We start from the raw sequence: 916 nt of genomic DNA on the forward strand, positions 1-916 counted from the left end.
AGAGTGCTACAGCAAGAATGAAAAACTACTGAGTACATGCTGCACAACCTGTCCAACAGTTTATTACATAAATAGTTTGTATAATTATACCAAAAAAACTGAACTTACTGGAAAAACACATGATCTTTGAAGAAGGCTTTCTCTCTTTCTATTGCTTCCGTAAGAGAAACCTTCTCCGTGATCTCCTTCTGACCCCTGCACTTAACGATCATGTAGCCCTTCCTCAGGTGGATGACCTCATTATGGACAATGTCAACCACGGTCTCTTCCGTCCCTTTGTCCACCAAATCAGGCTTGGTCAAGATACCTGAGAGAGAAGAACAAACAGACAGGGAACTGTTTAGAAGTCAAGCAACGTGACCCAGTGGCCCTTTTCTGAAATCAGCTCTATTTACCCAAAGTCCTCTCTCCATCAGGATCCACCCGCTGGGCCATGTTCAAAGCCTCTGTGGTTGCTATGTCCACGTTACAAGGAACAACCACCAAGCTGATGGTTTCTTGTTTTGTGATGAACTTCTGGATCAGTCTCTTAATCTAAAAGTAATAGTTCATATTGTACATCAAGTCATAAGTTGTACTACTATCAATAGTGCCTAAGTTAGTTCTATTCACATAATGAGTTAATATTACAGGACTAAAAGTCTATAGCGTTGTTTGTGGCTCCATGAGGCTTTAGGATTTTCATGGCAGTCTTATTTTCTTTTTGGCCTGAGGGTTGGGAAACAGAATGCCCAGGTTTAACATCACTGTCCATACTTTTCCTCAGGACAACTTTCTACCAAAGAAACTGTTCCGATGTTGACAGCGTGATTCGGGGACAATGAACAAGCATACCTGGTCTCCAATGTTCTCTGGCTGTCCCTTTACAGCCACCCTGGCGATGCCGGGCAGATCAATGAGCGTCAGGTCTGGAACA

General features: G+C 42.9%; 1 protein-coding gene across 1 annotated transcript in view; it reads right to left on the reverse strand.

The window, feature by feature from the left end:
• Positions 1 to 916, reverse strand: part of LOC118328103 (interferon-induced GTP-binding protein Mx-like) — a 4,696-nt gene that overhangs the window by 2,499 nt on the left and 1,281 nt on the right. Inside the window, exons 2-5 of the mRNA XM_035661708.1 lie at positions 835 to 914; positions 396 to 534; positions 109 to 307; positions 41 to 48 (exon numbers count right to left, since the gene is read on the reverse strand). Coding sequence (XP_035517601.1) covers positions 41 to 48; positions 109 to 307; positions 396 to 534; positions 835 to 914 — 426 coding nt within the window. The remainder of the gene's footprint in view (positions 1 to 40; positions 49 to 108; positions 308 to 395; positions 535 to 834; positions 915 to 916) is intronic.

The sequence above is a fragment of the Morone saxatilis genome, unplaced genomic scaffold, assembly GCF_004916995.1.
Source record: "Morone saxatilis isolate NCDOM2014 unplaced genomic scaffold, NCSU_SB_2.0 Contig18, whole genome shotgun sequence".
Classification (NCBI taxonomy): Eukaryota; Metazoa; Chordata; class Actinopteri; family Moronidae; genus Morone; species Morone saxatilis.